This window comes from Rhododendron vialii, chromosome 12a (assembly GCF_030253575.1).
Source record: "Rhododendron vialii isolate Sample 1 chromosome 12a, ASM3025357v1".
NCBI classification, from domain to species: domain Eukaryota; kingdom Viridiplantae; phylum Streptophyta; class Magnoliopsida; order Ericales; family Ericaceae; genus Rhododendron; species Rhododendron vialii.
In genome coordinates, this window is record NC_080568.1 from 255,822 (window position 1) to 276,139 (window position 20,318).

Genomic DNA, 20,318 nt, shown 5'->3' on the forward strand with positions numbered 1-20,318 from the left:
GGAGTTGTACTACTACTCCATAAACCCGAGCTTTCTTTTCTTTTGGAGCTTGGTGTGCCGGAGTGGAGTGGAGGGAAACAGAGACAGAGAGAGAGAGAGAGAGAGAGAGAGAGAGAGGAGAGCGGCCAAACATGGCGTCGTTTTTGAGGAAAGTGAGATGTGTATCAAAAACACTCGGTGGCAGTGGATCATCATCGGATTCGGCGGCTTTCAGAGCTTTGTTTCTTTTGCCAACTTCTTCTTCTTCTTCCCGCTCATACGCTGCCAAGGCCGCCTCTTCGAAACAAGGAAGAGCAGTGGCTAATGAAGTTGAAGCAGTAGTCCCAGCAGAAGACGAAGACGTCGTTCCCACATCGGGAATCAGCCGCCCTCTCTCCGAAATCCTCAAACAACTCAACAAGAAAGTGCCTGACTCCCTTATTAGGGTTCGCACCGAAGCTGACGGCTTCACCGTCAAATACATCCCCTGGTCACTCACTCCTCTTTTTTCTTTTTCTTTTTCTTTTTCTTTTTTCTTTTTAATTCCTTTCTACGTTCATTTGGCTCAGTTTTTGGTAAATTGCGGGAGAATTTAGATGGGAGTTGACCTGAAATCAGATTACTTGTTTGATTTTCTCTATGCGCATGAATTGTCTTTTTGTGAAATATTGTGCAAAGAAATGTTTTTCTTCGCCATTCAATATTTCTATTTTTATTATTTATTAACGATTTGACATCTTGATTGGGTGCACTTTTTAAAACATCACAATGTGACTTCAAAACTATGTTGTGCAACTTTGGGTTTCCTCTCTTTTTCTTTTTCGTTTTATTTTTTAACTGTGGAAGATGTCAACTAATCTGGAATAAAGTATAGCCAATTCAAAAACAAGTTTTGATTTACTAGAAATTCCATAGGTCTTTGCTAGTGTTTTTGCGGATTTCGTTGTCTGGGTTGTAAAGCTTGTATTGTGAGAATGAATGTGCTAGCTTTTGGCCTCTGTGGTCAAAATGGGGGACATAAAATTGAAATGACAAGGATGAGTAGAAATTTAGAGCAAAAAGAGAGGGAGAGAAGAGTTGAAGGGTGATAGAAAAAGAAAGAATTGGTGAAATTGGGAGAAACTCAGAGAGAGATGCAAAGACAAACTCAGGGGGATCTTATGCTAACAACTACTAGCAAGGGTGAAGGGAGAGTAGAAATTTTTGCAAGCCAAATAGCCAAATACTTTCTTTTGGTAGGTTGGGAATGCAGTGGGACGAAGGGTAATAGAAAAGAGAATATTAAAACTATAGGTAAAGCTTTGGTATTTCAATTTAAGCAGAACTGAAAAGTTTGAAATCAGAAAAATCTAACTTCCAACCCAGGCCCAATTCTTGCTTTATCGCTTGTCAGTTGAACACAGAGACTGTGGTTGTTGGCAGAGAATTTGTGTATTCCAGTCAAACTTAAAAGGCCGTAAACAATCTTCAATTATCACGTTTATTTTACCTTTTCTTCATTTTCAACTCCATATGATAGCCGCAAGGTACTTTGAGATTTACTGCTACTTCAATTTTTGCCAGGCATCTTGTGAATCGTATTCTGAACTTGCATGCTCCAGGTAACTTCACTATTTTTCTTTCACAAAGTCATCTGCGATACGATTGCAATGGGCATTGAAACCTTTGAGTGCTCTAAATTTAAGTTGTTTTACATTGTGTATCTCTTGTAGAATGGTCTGGTGAGGTTCGAAGCATCACCTATTCAGCCGATGGCAAGTCTGTGTCTGTTGTTTACCGCGTAACTCTCTATGGGACTGATGCCGAGGTATCCTTCCCATTTATGCTCCATTATTTAATCATCCGTAAGGCTATATGCGTGCATCATAGACGAGTAGTCACATGGTACTCGTACTTAGTTGGTTTCTGGACATTGTCTGGCGTTGTTTCAGTGACAGAAATTAGAGCAATGCTATGGTGACCATATTTTGGGTACCATGAGATGTGGTACCATTTCATTGGTAGAATGTGCTCCACTACATTACATATGAGGCATATTTTACCAACGCACTTGTGACACATCAAATGACACCCAATATGTGGAACCCAAATGTGGTCACCAAAGTATTATCGCAGAAATTATGTTCTCAAATTGCTTTTGTTGCCTAATTTGAAGTTTCTCGCTAATATCGATTTATGGCTATAATTTGTCATTGTTTCGCAATATTGAATAGCTGATAACGAACCTCATGTGGAATTTCTGTAGTACCGTTGTAGCATCAGAACTTATTTGGCCTTCTTTAGGCCCTTCCCAGAATTTTGGTTTGTATAGGGTACAACCTATTTCAGTGGTTGGCTTGGCCATCTAGGCTATAAGTCTGGTCAATTTGCTGATGGGAATTCTGTTAAGGGGAATGTCTAGTTGACTTGTTTGATTTTTGCTGCATATTTTTTGAAATTCTCTTTGTTGGTGCGAAAGATGACCAATGCCCATTGAACAAGGGAAATAAGGTGGGGTTTTAGAACTCCAAGTGACGCATCAATGCATCTGGAGCTCTTTCCCACTCTCCTCTTCCCCAGACACAAAATAATCATGCCATATATGGCACAATCGAAATGCATGAGGTTTGCTAACTGCTTCTGTCTTTTAGTGTATTTAGGTTCTTTCTTGCTTAGTACTTGAACTTGTCTACATCATTCAGGTGTTCACTCTCAGGGTTACTGGGGTGGTTGTGTATCCTCTTAGGGGTTATCTTTTGAGAAGCAATTTCATGGTTGAATTTCTTTTTCAGTTAGTATGGATTTTTGCTAGGTTTCTCGATTCTTGGTGCATGCCATTAGGAATGCGAATTTTTTATGGTGAAATAGTGTAGTTCTCTGATTTGCTTCCCACACTTCTCATTTAGATAGGTTAATCACGACGTTTTAGGCAATTCCATATCACGGCTCATTTTCTGTCATTTCGTGTTGTGTGATTTTGAGTCTCTCTTTTGCTCGCTTTAATAATTTTTCTTTGTTTTAAATATGACAAGAGATTTAGAGAATATACCTGAGTGGGAAAAAAATCAGTGGAACTGATCCTGTTGCTCATGACTTCTTCTTTTTTTAATGTTTTGAGAAGATATATAGGGAGTCGACAGGTACTGCTTCTGTAAACGAGGGAACAGGGTATGGAGATCCAGTACAGAAGGCAGAAGCAATGGCATTTCGTCGAGCTTGTGCACGTTTGGGTCTGGGACTTCATCTTTATCATGAGGATATGCTGTAGCCAAACAAATTGCGGCACCTCACGGAATACGTGTTCCATTTTGAGCACTTATCTGATTTTAGGAATGCCGAATATGATAATTTTGTTGGATCACCTTCCCTGTTCAGTTATGATGGGATTTGAATTGATGGGGTACATGATCTTTACTGATGGTTGTTTCATTTTCTTCGCTGTATAATTATGAGCACCTGCTTCTACCTCAACTTTTGCCCCAATTCTTTTTGTGAACGCAAGGGGATAAGAGATAACAACCTGGAAGTGAAGATCGTGGTTTGTTGAATCTATTTACTTTTCTTTACTTTCCCCTAAAAGAGAGAAGATGTTAGCAGTTTTGTGTTTAAGATTATGAAGTTAGCAATATTTAGCAACATTCTTGTAAAAAATGTTGATGTAATCTGTGCCTCTTATGCCGCGGGGGTGGGGGGGAATGTGCCTCTTATGTGAATCTAATTGGTTAATTGGTTTATGGTGAATTTGCAAATGAACTCAGCAGCAGAAGTCATGTCCACATCGAACTTCTGCATTTGTTTAGACTGTGTTCTTCTTCAGGAGACTACCTCTGGCTGTTTGGAGTTTGGACAATCTGTTCTTTGAGTTTATTTTCCGATATACTAAGAAACTTATTTGATTGACTTCTAATCGAATTTGTTTTCTGATATTTTTTCTTTTGGTATTGCGAACCGACCCTATGTTTATTCGGTTACTTTGCTTGAAAATGAACTATGGTAAGACCATCTACTTGTTCTGATTCTTTCCAAATTCCAATGGTACTGCTTACGGGTCCTTAATTTTGTGAATTAATAAGCGCTTATGTTAAAGTTTGTAAGTCTGCAAATTAGATTGCGGAAGGTGCTTAATTTTGTGAATTAATGAGCGCTTATGTTAAAGTTTGTAAGTCTGCAAATTAGATTGCGGAAGGTGTAGGGATGAATCCTGTGACCAAGGTTTCAAGACATCATCGATCCAAGGGAAAGCATAAGAACAAACCCTCGACGGGTTTTACAAGATAACAGATTCCTGATCATTCCACAGGAACATGAATACAACTCCGTGCATCCAAATAATATGATTCAAAGTTTCAAACGCAACATAAGTAATTAAGGTGAAATCTTGTTGGTGGACCTGTCCACAGCTCCAGCTTCTGAAGTCCGGACTCAACTAGCAAAACATTTGAGAGTCTACCAATAAACACAAAATGCCTTACGTCTCCATCAATTGGGGCTGACTAATAACACCACCAATTGTCCAAAATCCAAGACATTCATGAATCACTTTTTACGAACAACAATCACACTGCTCAAAACTATAGTCTCAGCGGTAGCATTCGGCCAGTATAAGATTAAAGCTCTTTGGGACAGCAATATGATGAAAGCAAAAGTGGAACCACCCTTTTCTGTCCGTTGAACGACATGAAATTCCAACTAATAAAAGCGATTCACAATTTTTGAATAGACTAGTAAAAGTGCACAAGCTTTGCATGTGAAGTTCTTCCGGTTCCAACTACAAAGATTCTAACTTTAAAAAGAAGATTAAGATAATGCCTTATCAATTGTGTGATTGTATAAGTTGTGGCACCCATCAATGGACACCATGTAGCCTACAAAGTTTATACAGCCAGTTAGTATCAGAATGACGTCAAAAGTCCCCGGTATTCTCTTCTTTCTTAAAGGCATGATCATAGCCCCCGAACTAATTTAATGATCTATTGCTCCAAGCGTAAGAACAATATACCACATCTAGAAGGCAACTAATGTCAGCATCGTGTTTGCTTCTGAGACTTCCTCTGCATTTTAACCCCTTACGCTAGACATAAAATACACAAGCTCTGGTGAAACTTTTTGTTAATAAACATAATTTGCATGTCAATAAAACAATGACATCTCATCACTACGTTTTTAGATAGCTTATTGAACTCATTTGACAACTCATGCATGACAACATCGCAATTCACAAAAACTCCCCAGAAAATTCGAATCTCCTTGGCAAATACTGAATCTGTCGTTGAGTTACAGTAGTGAACTTGTGCATATTGTTTCCCTTAACAATCTCTCCCCTTGCCACCTTTCAGCCCCTTATGAGTTGGAACATTTTTGTTCCACTTAATTTATGCTTTCACTTTGTTCTCATGAGCGTACTATAGGTTTTCAATTTCTTGCGAAGTAAAGCATGAGTAAGAGATACCAGTGTGTAACAATGGGCTAAAGTAGAACACTGGACATACACATAAGAAGATAAACAAAGGAAAAATGCATCCTGAGGGCATGCCATGAAGTGACTTCGAGACCAAACTATCAGCACATCTAGCAAATGAAAACGCCAAAAAAGGTATAGGTATTTTGCCCATTTCACATGGAGTTGAGGAAAAACTCGACCAAAATAGAAGATATCCTTCGAGGATGAAAAATTAAAAGCCTATCTAACCTAATATCCTATCATGTATAAAAATAAAAATAAAAGGGGCATCCAGAGGGCATGCAATGAAGTGAATTCCAGACCAAAATATCAGCATATCTAGCAAATGCAATGCCAAAAAGGTATAGGTAATATGGTCATTTCACATGGAATTGAGGAAAAACTCGAACAAAATAGAAAATACCTTTAAGGAAAATTAGAAGCCTATCTAACCTAACATCCTATCACGTAATCCTACGCTATTCTCAAAATCTAAAGACGTGTCATTCTCAATGACATGGCTGAACAATGTCACCAGACTTACATGCAAGTTGTGCAGGGTTTGGAAAGGGATTTTTATAGAGGAAAGGAGAAAGGATAATGAAAGAACAAGAATATAATGCAGTGAACAAGCTAAATTTACTTTTTGGGGTGCTCCTGTCATTTGTTCTTCTCCTCCCTCAGTCACTAAGCATATCCACGATCATATGACACCACATTCAGTGTAATATTGAAAGGTGACTTGACTAAGAGAAATGAAGACCGGTGGCACACTCTTTCAAGAACATGTACGAAGGTCATTTGGCATCAATTCACCTATGCCATCCACCTGCATGAATAAATTAAAGCCGAACTTAAAAACAAACAAAGAAGAAGAGAAAATAGATTACATGTCTAAAGTAATATATTGAGACGAATATCACATAGCCAAGGCCTTTGCAGCTGAAGGGAAATTGCCGCAATCTCTTCATGTGGAGGTCGTCAGTTAGATCCCCAATCTCACAGTCAAACCTTTCAGAAGCAGGAAAAAGAAAAGAAAGTATTCGCATTTTTTAAAGCAACCCATATCGTAGTTAACAATTTATCCAGTCATTAGAGGGTCCTGACTCTGCAACATGACAATGAGGATAATGTACAAACAAAGACTTCAGGAAACCTTAATCAAACTCTACTATTAGCCGCCGATCCAAAAAAAACAAAAAACAAACTCTACTATAAGCCTCTCACACTCACATAGATGTTAAAGAAAAGAAAGAGAGCGCGAAACATTGGAAAGAGAGTGTGAAACATTGCAAGGCGTGTGACAACCTATCCTGAAACTATCAATTACTTTATCCAAAAGAGACTGCAATAAAAGTAAAGATTGAACCTTTCGTTCCTAATCAACAAAATTATGGAGATGGAAAATATTCAAGTTATCTGTTTCTAACCCTGCTTTTCCCTTTTAGTTTTAGTCATAACAACTGCAAAATAGTAAGACAATAAAAGATGCTAGGAAGTCTCAAGATTCAGGTGAACTGGACCTAAAAGTAGGACCTCTCTTGTTAGTTCTTGTTACAGTTTTATTCCTGGTAATGCCAAGGGGTGGCAGAGGATCTAGCAAAAGACTCTTCAACTTTGCCCATACGCAACAGAAAATGTAGAAATAATACTGAAGCACCAAACTTATAATGCAATGCCTGTCAAAGAAAAGCAGTTAGTTAAATCTGCACTGCAAGAGCAATTTGGAACTTGGTCTACAGTATCTGCACTCGATTACATAAAACTCTACAGCAATAAACTATTAGGCTATTACCATGAATCCAGTCAACCATTAATCCATGAATACATGGACACGTTACCCCGAAAGTGCAACCTTTAGGGGTCATCGATGCTCCAATCCCTTGATCATAAATCAGTACCTATCTCCTCTTTTAATAAGATCTAAACAATGACTTCAACAAGAATAGTAGAATACCAAGAAAACATGACAACATGACATCCTCTTGAAAGGCTATGTAAACTTGCTCAAACAAAGTCACCTCTTTTTCAAGTCTCCGTAAAATCAAATGTCTTAGGAATTTTGTATTGCATGGCTCAAGTAAAATCCCATTCATGTGTGATATCACCTTGATATAACAACATTTCAACAAAGAATCCATCCCCCTTCAAAATCAACTCATATACTCAAGTACGATAAAATCATCACAAAAATCTCAAGGAGTCCCCATTTGGCACATCAGAATACAATGTCATCTTTGAAAATTGTACGACAGAGACTCGGGGAGCGAGGATGCTTAGTGTGCCCAATTTTTTTTATTGGATATGTGATCGAACTGCAATGGGCTAAATGCAGAACTGTGTCAGCCCGTTGGGAATAGAGGGTGCCGTGGCTCCTAACTTCTGTATAAACCCCTCTCTACATGGTCCATATTTATTCCTTTGTTATAAAAATATATGTTAGTGGCTCCATACTCTTAATTGGTAATCTTTTACCAATATAAATTGAGACAATGAGACATGTTTTTGAAGTCCAAATAATTTTTTTGGTTGTCAGTTTGTAGGCTGTTAGGGACGACGGTTGTATTTTCATAAATCCAAATGGTGGGAGGCCACAACGGCGAGGGGATTGCGTCATGAGGATGGCTGAATACAGATATCGGGCTCGCATTTGAAGAATGTCACCAGGACAGGGTCTGAGGGTCAGGGAAGAAGATGGAGGGAGAGTGACAGAGCGAGGGGGGGGGGGGGGGGGGGGTTTTATTTGAAGACCATTGAAGCGCTTGAGGGATGGAGGGAGTTTTTTGTTTGTTCAATTAGGAAGGATACGTAGTTTGGGGTTTTAGGAGGGAGCTGTTTGTTTGTTTAATTAGGAAGGATACGTGTTTGGAGGGAGCAGAATAATTTTTCATTAGGAAGGGGGCTGCATCTATTCCGGGGGAGAAAATAGGAAGGGTATTATAGGAATAAAACTGTAGATGAACATCTTCCCCCTCTACAAGTACAGATAGACACCCTGGCATTGCAAAACCATGCCAAACTCATGTGTTGGAAATGATATCAAATCAAATAACACACAATAAACTCACGGCCTTCAGGATTTTCTAAATGCATTCCCGATCCCATCTCCTAAATGAGCCACACCCACTGACAAGACTGTAATGACCCGTGGCAGATGCAGGAAGTTAGTAACAAAGAGGGGGCCTAACGCAAAAGTATTTCGAGTTTGGAATAATTTATTAATTGGTAGAAAAGGATTTTTTTTTATTGAACTCACATATCATGCCCTAACAAGGGAGCCCAAACACCTAATTCAATCCCATTACCCTTCTATAAATGAGAAAATGGTTCTGATGGGATCAGTTAAAAGTTTCTTACAGCTAAATTACAAGGACATCATCTCTAAGTGCATGTAGTAACAATCCCAGAACCAGTGCATAGATTTCCACTCCCCAGATGTGAACTGTGGAAAGTCCGGTCTATGACTATTCTGAAAATCCGTTCATCCATTTAGCCATTGTTAGCTAAGATCTACCTAAAGTTCATTGGCACGTTCTTCAACTGCAATGCACGTCAAATCAGATCTCCAATGATCAGAGGAAATATATGGATTCAAACAATAAAAGAATACATGTGCATTGTTAGCTAAGATCTACCTAAAGTTCATTGGCATGTTCTTCAACTGCAATGCACGTCAAATCAGATCTCCAATGATCAGAGGAAATATATGGATTCAAACAATAAAAGAATATATGTGCATTACAACAAAGAATGAGGAGAAATATATACGTGACCCAGACAAGAAACTAAATTTCAGAAATATACCAAGAAAAGAGAAAGGAAAAAAAATGTATACAACCCCAAAGCAAGTCTGTCAGCATCATAAAATAGGAAAATACAACAAACACTAGTGTTCTCTAAATGTGGTCTTCCAACAAGGTGTTTACCTGGCAAATTGTTTATTCTTGCTAAACATTGAGTCCGTCCTTACATAGAATAGGTATGCAGAAAGCTGAAATAACACCACCCCTGTGAATTCTTTACATTTGATCCTTTGCAGCTGTTTCCTGATATGAAATTTACCCAGAAGTGTTCCGCTTGTTCAATAACTCATGGCCCTCAGTTCGGCAACTCATGATCTTCCAAAACACTTCCCTCACTTCCCGCTCCAACGGATCCAGTCCATTCTTACAAGCATCGAAAACCATTCCTAGTTCCTTCACAGCCTTTTCCACTTCTTCCCTCTGTTCCTCAGTCAAAGGAAACCTGTTTCCTTCTCATCTAACATTAAAAGTGCCAAATCTGTTAAAGCTTTTCTTGCTCGACAAGACTGACCTTCGCCAATAGTCCTCTGACGAGAATTCAAGGCACAAAGAACAATTTCCAAGTGCTTCTGCCATAGTCGTATTTTCTCAATCCCATCACGAGTTGCATTAGATATATCAACAGCCTTAATGCTCTTCTCAAAGAATTAAGAAACCGCATTCATTCATCATGTACCTAGAAAGCAGGAGATATTGACACCATCATTTCACGTCAATCAACTTAAAAATAAAATCATTAAATTGTTCTTAAATAGGAATGATGCCAACTCTCTTATATTCTTGCCTCGAGGAAGAATTTCGGTATTCTCTATAAAACTTATTGATTTTTCAGGTTATTTGTATATCTGGTCAAGTCAGTATATGGGCAGCACCCCTTAGTGCTTTTCCTTTTCAATACATATCCCATGTTACGTATCAAAAATTACTTCTTTTGATGGGTACTTTAGTTACCAATTCAAGTAAAATTAATGTTCTCGTTTCAATCCCTCCAGTCATTTCTGCAGCATAAATTCCACTCCTACATAGTCCAATGCAACAAGTACGATGATGAACAACAACAAACCAATCTGGAAGAGATCAGCACTTCCACTCCAAGATTTACATCAGTGGACTAGGCTTGTGATGTGAAGCTTCAAAAGATAACACAAAGGTCCAAATGGTTACATAAAGCCATACATTTAGAGCCAAATTAAAAATTGTCATGTTACTCTTCATTGAATAATTGGTGCTCTTGCGAAACTTAAACCATGATAATAAAAGACAGCCGTGCTTAAATAATCAATTACAACAGGCAATAACATAGTTTAAGCATGTAATGTGTGGGATCAAAGGATACAGTACCTCACTACTAAAAAACTTGACTTATTCAAGCAAGAGAATAAAGCAAATTATCTTCGCCTTCTGGTAAGTTTTGTCCAGCATAGCTTGAACAGTGGGGGTGATTTCTATATATCTAACAAAGATCCAATTATAATTTCCAATATATAGACAGCGTCTTTGATTTTTCCAATCAGATTGGAAAACCTATTCCATACGTGGAAAAAGATTACTGTCTCTTGATTTCAGTGAAATGAGTGTAACTTATTGTACTAACAATCTATGTTGGATCCGTTTCAAGGTTTCACCTTATCCAAATGTTTTTTTTCCCCCCATGAGTGAAAAAATTAGCACATGCTATGATTCTATGAAAGTCATTTAGTGATTATGTGTAAGTTTAGGGCTTGTTAACAACTCTTCATAGGGTGGGTTGTGGATCTCTTTGCATCAACATTGTGAGATAAGACACGTTTAGTTGATTTCTCCAGATTTTTTTTTAAGTGCAAGGATTGTTGCTTCAACAAGAATTATTTCTTGTGGTTATCCTGGGAGGAGTAAGCCAAACCATTTTCGACACCATATGTACCTTCGTCCATTTCTTCCTCTTGCCTATATTTGTTTTCCATTGACATCCTTCTCCTATTCCTAAACAATTGGTTACTTAAATAGGACTTAATTCTTTCCTATTCAAACTTGAGACTGTTGAACTACCTTGCCTCACATAATCACAACATCAACAAAAAAAACACGTGCATATTTGCAACTAAAACACAACAATGAGAATTTCATAAGATAATCTATATGATATCAACAAACAGACAATAACCAGACACTTACCGCTTGCTAACTCTTTGACGCCAGGCATTGGAGGTATAGTTCTTATTTGAAGCATAGCAGTGGAAGGACCTCTAGCAATCGCCGGATCCACAAGACCAGATGCATCAGAAAATCAACCATTTCAGTTAAGCAGCCACTGGAATGTCCATGTTTGTCCTAATTGGATTACTTATCCGCAAAGATGACATCTCCAAGTTCAAGCCCTCCCATGCAGCTTGCTTTATCCTATAGGCTTCTTTAGGCATCCCTGCCTTCAAAAGGCAAGATATAAAAGAATTTACTGTGATTCTATCTGGGGCACACCCAACTTCCAACATCTTGGTAAAAATGGTCATTGCTTCCGACATTTTTCCTTTCATACAGTGCCCAATAATAAGAATGGTGTATGTGAGTTTATCAGGATTGCATTTCTTTGCCTCCATCTCTGCAACAACTACATTTGCCTCAACCACATTACCAGCCTTACAAAGTCCATCAATTACAGGGTTGTAGATAAAGGGTTTAGGAACAATATCTTCCCTCCGTCTCAGTTGTCTCAATAGATCGCGAGCCTCATTTATTCTATTCTCCTTGCACAAAGAATTGATAAGAATCGCAAAAGTATATACATTGGGAGCCAAGTTTCTCTCATTCATTTCATCCCAAAGCCTCAATCCCTGGTCCACCTTCCCACTCCGACAATAACCATCTATTAGAGATGTGAAGGTAACAACATCAGGAAGACAACCACAACAAAGCATCTTCTCATAAGTACTATGTGCTGATGACATGTCCCCACTCTTGCCAAAACCATCAATGAGGACATTAAAAGTAATCAAACTCGGTTTAACCCCAGAACTAATCATCTCATCGTAAATACTTGAAGCCATCTCCATGTTACCCAACTTGCAATATCCTGATATCACTGACGTATAAGTTACAACGTCCGGCGAAAACACATTCCCCGACTGAACTTCTCTCAATAACTCAAGACCTCTATCTGCCTCACCGACCCTAGATAACCCATTTATAAGTGCATTGTACGTTACAACATCAGGCGAACAACCGAAACTCCCCATATCATTGAAGAGCTCAAAAGCCTTCTCAACCCCTCCTACTCTGCACAGACCTCGAATAACAATATTGAATGTGCAAGTATCAGGACAGTAGCACTGCGATTTTGAAATATGCCCACTGAAGAAGCTAACAGCCTCTTGTACCCGATTTCGCCTCACCAATAGAGTCAAAAAATTATTATACACAAAAGAACGAATCTCGACATTATCCGATTGAGCATGAGAAAGTAACTGTTTTGCAAAATCAAAGTTACCCGCATGTGCAAACGACGAAACCAATAGCCCTAACACTGAACTGTCAGGCCAGTGCCCATCAACCCTCATGTATTCATACACCAATTTAGCTAAATCATGAAAACCCATTTGACAAAGAGACCTTAGAAGCACATTGTAAGTCGCAATCGAATGAGTTACATTCAAATTGAGCCTAGTGAACTGAAAGAAGTCGAATGCTAGCTTCCCATTACAGTGGTAACCATTTAGGCGTCTTATAACTTCGAATGCTATAGAAGGGCTAAGATGATTACGGAGATAATCGGAATGAAACCCACTTAGAGAAGTCGTCGAGGATTGACTACAAAGAGTAGAAACAACTTTGACAAACCAAACATCAGAGTGATTTGAATGAGGAGCGTGATTGTATAAACATGCAATACCAATACCAGCCACAGTCTTTGGCTCCTTGTCTACTATGTGCGAAATGGGATTGAGAAATCGGTAAAAGTTACTTCTGGAGTGATTCGAGATGCAGAGTTGCATTATCTCCAATCACTGCTCGTTGGTATGGAGGAGATAAGTAAACAGTCGAGGAGTTGCATTAGAGTTAGGGTTAGGGGTTTTACCGGAACGAGAATCGATGTGGAAGGTTTTATTGATCGGATTGTAAGAGGGATTTTGTTTGTCTAGGGTTTTGTCTTGAAAACAGCAGGAGGCTTCCGCCATAGAAGTGTACCTCCCCTTTCTGAAATTGAGGAGAGGGGGACTTGGCTTGGCAACTGAAGCCAGGAAGAGGGCAAACATGTCATTCAAAATGAGAAAGGGCCCCTTACTAGTACAACCTGATTTCGGCCCAGTATCTTAAACAAGTTGTGGCCCAACGACTGGTTTCGGCCCAGAGCCTTATCTTAAACAAGTGTGGCCCAATGACTGCTTTCGGCCCAGAGTTTTATCTTAAACATGTTGTGGCCCAACGATTGGTTCAGAAGAAAATACAAATTATGACTAAGACTGAACTCAATGACTAGACTAGAACTCAAATATATTATGTGTGTGTAGAAAATAACAAGAAACATTATGGAGATGTAAAACTCCAAGGTTTTACTGAGCTCCCAAGGAGTACAAGTGCGTTAAATACTTAACAAGATGATCTACAAAGCTCCCAAAGAGTACAAGTGCGTTAAATACTTAACAAAATGATCTTTATTTCTATACACTTTGATTTTTCTGGTTATCACATACAATTGACCAATGATCTTTATATAGTGGTCTAGCATCAAGAACCCATACATACGTGTATCTTTCAACATTATTCCCAGATATAGGCAAGGGCGGAGCTATCTTGGGGCCAGGCAAGGTCCTGGCCCCGGCCCTTTGTGATTTTAAAATAGTCTTGAAAATTAGATCTCATTTTAGACTATTGTGAATATTATTGTAATAGCTTCCCATAATCTTAATAATTTTAGTTTGATTTAGTAAAAAAAATACATTATTTTACATCATCATTCCTTAATTTCTTTCATAAACACACAACCAGGCATGTGAGTATTGTCATATCGTAACCTAAATAAAGGGAACAAAATGATTCATATACTTTAACTGTTTTAAGCTAGAATAATTTTAATTTAATGTACAAAAGCAATATTATATTGAAAATTAAAAAAAAAAACTCTATGATATACTAATAAGTTTAAGCGTAAATAAAACATGTTTATTACTACGTCGACCCTCCCTCAGGCCAAATCCTGGCTCCGTCATTGGATACAGGTATCTTCCCCCACTAGATACATGTATCTTCCCCCACACACACCGAAATGTATCATGAACATATATACAAGAGTGACTCTTCACAACCCTAGCTACTTCATGAACAGTGTATCCAACATAATTTCTAATTCTAAGTATTAAATAAATCCTAATTAAATTATCTCAGATAGTGTTTTATTTGGGAGGCTAGGTTCTAGTGGATCAAACTTTAAATTTTTTGAGTCTCACAAATATTTTTTGGTGCGCTTATCAAAAACAGAGAAATCGGTTCGACGGTCTTTTTATTTTGCTCCCTTGTTTTGCAGTTTTCCTAATTATCAAAGAGAGCTTTAAAGAGTATATGCTTGGTTCCATATATAACACGAAATATTGTCTTTTACAGTAATTCTTACCTAAATGCTGTAACAGGGGAAATTTTTTTCTAAACTCATTACTCCAAAACGCAAGCAAATTAAGGTATTCACACACTATCAATAAAAATGGCCGGATTGAAGCTAGAGAACATGCAAGAAGCTAGCGGAGCTTGTGAAACCATCTTGATCTGTTACAGTAATATATATCATCATCATCATTAATTCTAAATATGACTAATTGTTACTTTTGTTGGTCTTTACGTCCAATGCAATTTCGATTACAATTATTACCGTATGACCAAAAGCATGGAATTTCTAAACATTGATTGACACCTAAATAAAAAGAAGTTCAAATTTGACTCCCAAAAAAAAAAAGTCTTTAAATTTAATGGGATTGTTGCGTAATTTACAAACCACCATTTTAGTATTTTTCTTGTCGAAAATCAAAATGCAACGATAACAAGAAGTTTAACGAGAGAGGTTATTTAGTAATCTTCTTGGAATAATACTTCACGTACGCCAATCACAATACATTACATGTCCTTTTTATATTTTAATCTGGCTTTGATACCATAAAAAAAAAATTATATCCATCTCAAAATCAATTGACAATGAGTGAAGAGGTCTCAAATGTTATTAAGTGATCATTCATTCCACTCTCAAATAATGTGAAACTCTATTTTTCTTAACAAGTAATGAGTACGCAATTTTAACAAATCTCAATACATGCAAAGTAGTGCCACATGGACATGGTGCTGCTCCCAGATGGAAAGATTAATATACTAATTTATGGATTAACAATCGAATTAAAGGCTATGACAAAATGGGGAGAATAGGGGGGGAAAAGGGCGGAGCATGTGGAATCCTGGATTGTGGGCACGCCGCAAGTACGACTAGCTGGAAGAAAAAGGAAACAGAGAGAGAGAGAGAGAGAGAGAAAGTGAGATGGCATTGGACCCCAATTGGGATGGGAATGGGAGGGAGGTCTGGTGATGATAAAGCTTTGAGGCAGGCACGTGTATAAGTCTGCACGATTCAGAGAGGGTATACTATGATATAAGTCAGCTTTTCTTTTCTGGTCAAAGAAGAAGTTGGAGAACAGCTGCCCCTCCCTCCCTCCCTCACAACTACTAGAACTAACTAGAGTTAAACAAGTACTCCATTCGTCTCAATTTATTTGTCTCAATTTTATTTTAATTGGATTAAAAAACTAACTATATTTTTAAAGTCGTAATGAATTTTATATCCAATATGAATCTTATTTGATAGATCTCGATTTGTTCTATAATTTAATATTTTCGAAATCACCTAAAATAATATAAATTACAAGATATGATTAATTGAAAAGTGGCACGAACTCAAAAAAAATGACAAGTAAATTGGGACGGAGGTAGTAGTTGTTAAGTTCCAAGAGTTTAGTACTAGTAGTACAATTTTCCTTTAATCGTAATCTCCCAATCACATTAATTAATTGGACCCATCCCCTTTGATATTCTTAGTTAACAAACCATGCACGTAATGTATATGTGTGTGTCACATCCCAGATAACATATATGCACTAGTCTAGATCGATCCATGATGGAGAAATTTCAATGTTCAAAGAATGTGTGGCGTAAGCCGGGAGATGAGAGAGAGAGAGAGAGAGAGAGAGAGAGAGAGAGAGAGAAGAGGGTCCTTTAACAATGCGATTAATTAACCTGATTTCCGGCAAAATTGTTATCTTAATTAACCACACTAGCTGTGGCCCAACGGCTGGCTGTCCAGTCAGAATTAAGAGAAGATAAGAAACGTAGTAGTGCAATTGTTTGATTTAATATTAGTAGTTCGTTGTGAATGCACATTCAGATGAGATGATGAGATAATTAACTTAATTCTAAATGCAATGCCACACCATCAATCTGGCATATATATATATATATATATATGTGTCATGAATATTAATCATGGTTGTTGTTGTTGTTGTTATGAGATTAATTAGTTCACTTGTTTGAGGGCAAAGAAAGAAAGAATAGTTGCTCAACTGTCTCTTTCATTGCCTAAAAATTGACACACAAACTTGGGAATCACCATCTAGCTAGCTATATAGCTAATGTAAATTACTCCTACTAGACATGATAATAAATACTACTACTTACTAGCTATATATCACTCTATATATTAACATGTAATGTAACTACCATATTAAACACAATAAAATCAACTATAGAGCAGTAAGGTGAATTCAATAATATTGGTAAGATTATTGATTGTTAATTAAACCTACCACCTCCCTACGTTATATTCAATTCCTTATATATATATATATATATATATATATATATATATATATATATATATATATATATATATATATTCACGTGTACGTAATGACATACAGCTTCTTTATATACTTATTTTCTCATCATTTATTCCTTAAAATAATACATATAATAGTGAAATCACGTGTCCGACGCAATGAAATATTGCTACTTTATTTGTTTTCATATCAGTTACAACATAAATAACAACATTTAAAGAAAATCTGTATTCTATGAGAATTCTTTTAGGAATGAACAAATGCAGCTTATATTGATAAAAACCATAGTGGGAGGAGAAAGCACAAAAAAAAAAAAAAAAAAATAGAAGAGAGAATATTAGGTAGTGCAAGGAGAAATTAACAAAATATTTCTTGTAGAGTATCAATCATCCTATGCAAATGACAGCCCTATCACTTCTATTTCTTGACTTGTCAATGCCATTGGAACATACTAGTAAGCTACGGAGCATGAGTAATTTAATTCTTTCAAACCAAAATCAATCTACAACCCATACACTATCACACACATACTTACATATACACACTCTCAAAAGTGCGAGGGTCTCACACACAGTAGTGCACTACACTCACAAAGTCTAACAATTAATCCTCTTTGATAATTAATGATCTAACTTCGATAAATGAACTTAATTACGAGAACATGAAAAACATAGTTTGATATAAAAGATTTAGGGAGACGCCTCTCTCCCATGGAAAAGTGGGACGTCAACTCAAGTTTAGGTCATCGTCATTGTTTTCCTGAGCAATATATATGGTACGGCAAGCGGGAAGTAACAATCAAAGAGAAGTCGTAAACTTAAAGTGCATGTGTATGTGGGCTTGGAATTCTTACACTTTATGAGTGTATGTGTAAGTACGTGTATAATATTATGTGTGGTTAAGTGTTTTCTAAAAAAGTTACACATCTAAAAACTCCCGATCGAAAAGAGTCGCACCCAAATCACATATATTAACGTGCACGATCCGAATGTTTAATTAATAGTTAAATATATACCATTCCAAACCTCAACTTCTTTTCTTCCCATTCTTTCATCACGAAGGCTCCATAGAGAAGAATATCCATATTGAAAATATCAACTTAGTAATTGAGGTAACCTGACCAATCGCTGATTATTAAAAAATATATATCACCTTAGTTCCATTGTCATATGAACATTAACTAATTATATTTTACTTTGTACAAAAACAAAGTTACCAATCTGTTTTTGCTGACTGATGTTTGGGGCTTAAGCTCTAGGATTTTCAATACCTAGCTAGTCGGCTGTATTGTCTAGCTTCATTATTTTTTGTTAGCAAGTGTTTAGGCTTTGTTTTTTTATTGATTTTCCTGTTAAGGCATTTTATTGGTAGCCATTTTAGAGTTTGTATTGACAAACTCTGTATTTTCTATTTGTTTGCTCTATAAAGTGGTTAATTTACCAAAAAGAAAAGTTACCTATCTGTTGCATAAAGCATAAGATGACATACTTGAGGGCAAATTAACAGTAGAATATAGAAACTGAAAAAACGGAAGGATATATAGCAAAAGATCAGAGAGTACTCAGGAGATGAGCACTCGTTGGAATAATATTAGTGTATTATACTCTTTCCGTGTCGATTTGTTTGTCCCATTTTGACTTATACGTATATGTCCTAAATTGACTGTCCAATTTCAAAATCGATGGATCAGAATATGTAAATTTCCAAATCAATGGATCAGAATTGGTTTCCTTAATAAGTTAAAAATCGAGATTGGACAAACAAATCGGGACAGAATGAGTATGTATGAAAGGGAATGCTAGGTACAAAGAAAACTTACCCCGAAAGTACCCCGAAAACAGCAATCAATGGTTGAGAATCACTTTGATGATTATGTCACACACATCAAAGTAAATCTCAACCACTAGTTGATCTTTTCGGGATACTTTCGGGGTAAATTTTCTTTGTCCCTAGCATTTCTGATGTATTAATAGGAACTTGGACTATAACAATAAACGAAAGTGGGGCACCAAATAGGGGTTGATTCAATGGTTTGGAACTTGAACTTGGTTGGACAAGGCCCAGGTTCAAATCTCTATAACCTCTCATTAATTGGGGCTAAACAAATTCCTAAATAACACCACCCAGACGTGATGAAACTTTAGCTTTGGTCCCCCATTTAAGTACAGTGGCATGGGACTCCTTAGAGATAGTGGTATGATATGAAGGGGCAATATTCTCTGACGGAGGAGACTGAATATCATACCTGCACTTTCATTTGTGTACCAAAAAAATGCAAAGTGATGCACACAACGGTGGTGATGCAAACCCTATTATTTTTACCGCCTTTGAAAAGAATTTAATGGGAAATAAGAGTTGCTTGAATTTGGGCTGGATGGGAAAATATTTTGCCTCGTCATGTTCCTACAACAGCTAACCCAGACGTAAAATATACCTAACAACTTGCTAAAAACGAGGGGTTTGGTGCAGTGGTTAACGAATAATTTAGAGGTTTGCTCCATCTTAAAGATTTAAAATTTAAAATTTAAAATTTCTCATGTGCTATTAACGCCTTTGAGGTCAGTTCTTGCATGTGTCGTGGTTTTAATTGAAACCTCCGCAAGTAAATGACAAAATTAATTGTTAATAATTAATTAAAATGTGCGTAAAATGATCCAGGATACATGGGTTACTATTAAAAACAACTTGCGAAAGTTGAGAAAATCAAAACGGAAGCATTTGAAGGTTGACTGCTGACTTTCCTCCGTTTCTGCGTTCCGTTTCTGCCCACTATGGCTTGGCACGCTGTAAGGCATGGTTTCATATGGTAAGTGACGTAAATATCACCAAAAACTCTGCCTAATTAACAAGGAACCTCCCTTCTACTCTTTTATTAGAACGATAAAGAAAGCAACTGCAGTAGGCCAGTAGCCGACATAATAATACTACGACATTTCAATGACTAAAACCCCACTCTCACTAAACCCCGCGTAACTGAGAAGTTGCATTGGTTAATTATTGCGGTATTTTTATTGTTCAAACGAACCGAGCTGCCTATGAGAGCTCAAGGTTCAACTTGAGCATGAGTTTGAGTTTCGGGCTAATTTAGTGTGAAAATTTTATGTTTATTTCAAATTAATTGACAATGAGTGGAGAGATCTTCATATTATTAAGTGATCACTTATTTCACTCTCAAGTAATGTGAGATTATATTTTTTTAATATTCGCTCTCACGTGCAGTCGCATTTGAGATCTGTCAGGTATATCCTCTTTTTTGGGTAGCTTTTTTGCTGGTCT

General features: G+C 37.2%; 2 protein-coding genes across 3 annotated transcripts; one reads left to right on the forward strand and one right to left on the reverse strand.

Moving 5' to 3' along the window:
* LOC131311467 (DNA repair RAD52-like protein 1, mitochondrial) lies at positions 1-3,704 on the forward strand. Its single transcript, XM_058338953.1, has 4 exons — positions 1-469; positions 1,543-1,580; positions 1,692-1,786; positions 3,080-3,704. The coding sequence occupies exons 1-4, from the start codon at positions 132-134 to the stop codon at positions 3,224-3,226; spliced, it is 618 nt and encodes a 205-aa protein (XP_058194936.1). The 5' UTR covers positions 1-131; the 3' UTR covers positions 3,227-3,704.
* Positions 3,705-4,877: 1,173 nt separating this feature from the next.
* Positions 4,878-13,417, reverse strand: LOC131311014 (pentatricopeptide repeat-containing protein At2g06000-like). Of its 2 annotated transcripts, XM_058338321.1 has the most exons (4): positions 11,356-13,417; positions 10,153-10,331; positions 9,325-9,877; positions 4,878-6,227 (listed from the first exon to the last, which is right to left on the reverse strand). In XM_058338321.1, exon 1 carries the CDS (start codon positions 13,167-13,169, stop codon positions 11,481-11,483), a length of 1,689 nt encoding a protein of 562 aa, XP_058194304.1. In that variant the 5' UTR covers positions 13,170-13,417; the 3' UTR covers positions 4,878-6,227; positions 9,325-9,877; positions 10,153-10,331; positions 11,356-11,480. The 2 variants fall into 2 exon arrangements, with proteins under 2 accessions (XP_058194304.1, XP_058194302.1); XM_058338319.1 differs by lacking the exon at positions 10,153-10,331.
* Positions 13,418-20,318: the final 6,901 nt, after the last annotated feature.

What these genes read in the sequence shown, in the direction of transcription:
- LOC131311467 (XM_058338953.1), top strand. Translation starts at nt 132, where the DNA reads ATGGCGTCGTTTTTGAGGAAAGTGAGATGTGTATCAAAAACACTCGGT. An exon ending in ACCGTCAAATACATCCCCTG is followed by an intron (nt 470 to 1,542) that starts GTCACTCACTCC and finishes AATTTTTGCCAG; the next exon opens with GCATCTTGTGAATCGTATTC. An exon ending in TCTATGGGACTGATGCCGAG is followed by an intron (nt 1,787 to 3,079) that starts GTATCCTTCCCA and finishes TGTTTTGAGAAG; the next exon opens with ATATATAGGGAGTCGACAGG.
- LOC131311014 (XM_058338319.1), bottom strand. Translation starts at nt 13,169, where the DNA reads ATGCAACTCTGCATCTCGAATCACTCCAGAAGTAACTTTTACCGATTT.